This window comes from Grammomys surdaster, unplaced genomic scaffold (assembly GCF_004785775.1).
Source record: "Grammomys surdaster isolate TR1022 unplaced genomic scaffold, NIH_TR_1.0 344, whole genome shotgun sequence".
NCBI lineage: Eukaryota > Metazoa > Chordata > Mammalia > Rodentia > Muridae > Grammomys > Grammomys surdaster.
Genome location: NW_021604763.1, coordinates 1,124,036 through 1,126,088, shown reverse-complemented (window position 1 = coordinate 1,126,088; position 2,053 = coordinate 1,124,036). Strand labels below are relative to the sequence as shown.

The following is a 2,053-nucleotide window of genomic DNA, read 5'->3' as shown; positions in this document are numbered from 1 at the left end:
GCCCACACACAGACCCCAACTTGCAGCTGTCCAACTCACCTACAGCTCTGGTCTCATCCTCAACTCAACCACAACCATGGCTCAGATGCTGGCTCTGAGCCTCCTTAGCCTGGTCCTGGCTCTCTGCATCCCCTGGACCCAAGGTACCAAGGAGGGAGAGGCTTTAGCTGGGGAAGGGGACCATAGAGACACCTTATAAGCCGCCGCTGGGTCTGTGCACCTACCTTGCAGGCAGTGACGGAGGGGGTCAGGATTGCTGCCTTAAGTACAGCCAGAAGAAGATTCCCTACAGTATTGTCCGAGGCTACAGGAAGCAGGAACCAAGCTTAGGATGCCCCATCCCTGCAATATTGTAAGTGTGCTGAAAGGGTGGGTACAGGATGGTGGTTAGTTGGGAAGATGTGATGGGCCAGACTAAGAAAACTTGCTGCCTTCCAACCCTCAGGTTCTCACCCAAGAAGCTCTCTCAGCCTGAGCTATGCGCAAACCCTGCGGAAGGCTGGGTGCAGAAGTTGATGCGACGTCTGGACCAGCCTCAGACCCCAGGGAAGCAAAGCCAGGGCTGCAGGAAGAACCGAGGAGCCTCTAAGTCTGGAAAGAAAGGAAAGGGCTCCAAAGGCTGCAGGGGGTGAGGCTGCTGAAGGGATGGGAAGGGAAGCAAAGAGGAGCCTCCCTGCACCTGCCTCTCACACTTCCCTTCTGCTCTCCCAGGACTGAACAGACACAGACTCCAAGAGGGTAGCTGGTGACCCGCCTGGAGTCCAGCATATCCTCCACGAACTTCGCGGTCCAACTCACAGCAAAGAGGGAGCTAGAAAACAGAAAGACTCAGGGGCCCCGAGCAGCCACCTCATGCTGGCCTTGTCACACCCTTGTCCTGCTTCAGCCATCACATCTGCATGGCCATCCCTTTCTTATATGGCAGAGTTGCCTTCCCTGGGAAAGACCTCGAGGGTCAGAAGAAGGAGTGTCTCCCAGGGAATGAAGGAGGAGACAGCAGGACTGTCCCTTCTAGGAGGTCACACAGGTCCCAAGACCTGAACTTGCTCCCCATGGTCCCCTTTTCCATGCACCTATGACTTATATCTAACTGAATAAAAAGCTGTTCCAGCCTCGACCTGAATTCCTCAGTTCCTGGTGTGTGTGTGTCTCTGTGTGTGCATGTGTGTGTGCATGTATGCATGTGTGTGTGCATGTATGCATGAATGTGTGCATGTGTGTCTCTGTGTGTGCATGTGTGTGTGCATGTATGCATGTATGTGTGCATGTGTGTGTGCATGTGTGCATGTGTGTGTGTGTATTGTGTTATATTCACATTTGTGGGGAAACATAAAGAGGCCAGAGGAGGACATCAGGAGCCTTCCTCTATGGCTCTCAACTTTGTTTTTTTAAAGACATTTCCTCATTTGAAGCTGAGGTTCACATATAGATAAACTGGGGAGCCAGCAAGCTGCAAGGATCCAACTGTCTCTACCCTGTAACCTTAGGAGCCAGGGTGTTTGGGGATTTGAACCCAGGTCCTTTTGATTTTACAGCAAGGGTTCTTATCCCCTGAGTCATCTCCTCAACCCTCTCCTCTAGTTTCTTGAAGCCAAGGACCAAGTCTTCTGGGAGAGGTCCTTGAAAGCTCAAGATTCAGACATAAATCCATCTTCCCTTCAAGAGGATTCCAGCCAGGCTTCCCTCTACCTCTTCTTAAAGAGGAGACACACTTATCCCCAGGCAGGGGTAAAGAAAACCACTGGTGAGCCATGGCAATGTAGGAAAGTGGGAGGCAGGTCCTGGAGGATGGAAAAGAAAGATGGGGGCCTAGGGAGCTAGCAATGGATGCAGCACATGGTTTCCACAGAGCCCAAGTTGGACGAAGCATTTATCACTTACAAAATCATCAAAGCATCTGCATATACCCCTCACTCCTCCTGGGGCTGCTGAAGACAAGGGACCCTACTTGTCTTGGTGCAATCATAGGTGATCTTAGCCTACAAACTCAGATGTGCACAGCATATTATAAAATGCCATACATTATAAAGTACATTATAAAATGTCTCTTTAA

General features: G+C 51.0%; 1 protein-coding gene across 1 annotated transcript; it reads left to right on the top strand.

Moving 5' to 3' along the window:
• Positions 1-1,117, top strand: Ccl21 (C-C motif chemokine ligand 21). Its single transcript, XM_028779069.1, has 4 exons — positions 1-143; positions 232-352; positions 446-628; positions 712-1,117. Exons 1-4 carry the CDS (start codon positions 77-79, stop codon positions 740-742), a joined length of 402 nt encoding a protein of 133 aa, XP_028634902.1. The 5' UTR covers positions 1-76; the 3' UTR covers positions 743-1,117.
• Positions 1,118-2,053: the final 936 nt, after the last annotated feature.

What these genes read in the sequence shown, in the direction of transcription:
- Ccl21 (XM_028779069.1), top strand. Translation starts at nt 77, where the DNA reads ATGGCTCAGATGCTGGCTCTGAGCCTCCTTAGCCTGGTCCTGGCTCTC. An exon ending in TGCCCCATCCCTGCAATATT is followed by an intron (nt 353 to 445) that starts GTAAGTGTGCTG and finishes TCCAACCCTCAG; the next exon opens with GTTCTCACCCAAGAAGCTCT. An exon ending in GGCTCCAAAGGCTGCAGGGG is followed by an intron (nt 629 to 711) that starts GTGAGGCTGCTG and finishes CTGCTCTCCCAG; the next exon opens with GACTGAACAGACACAGACTC.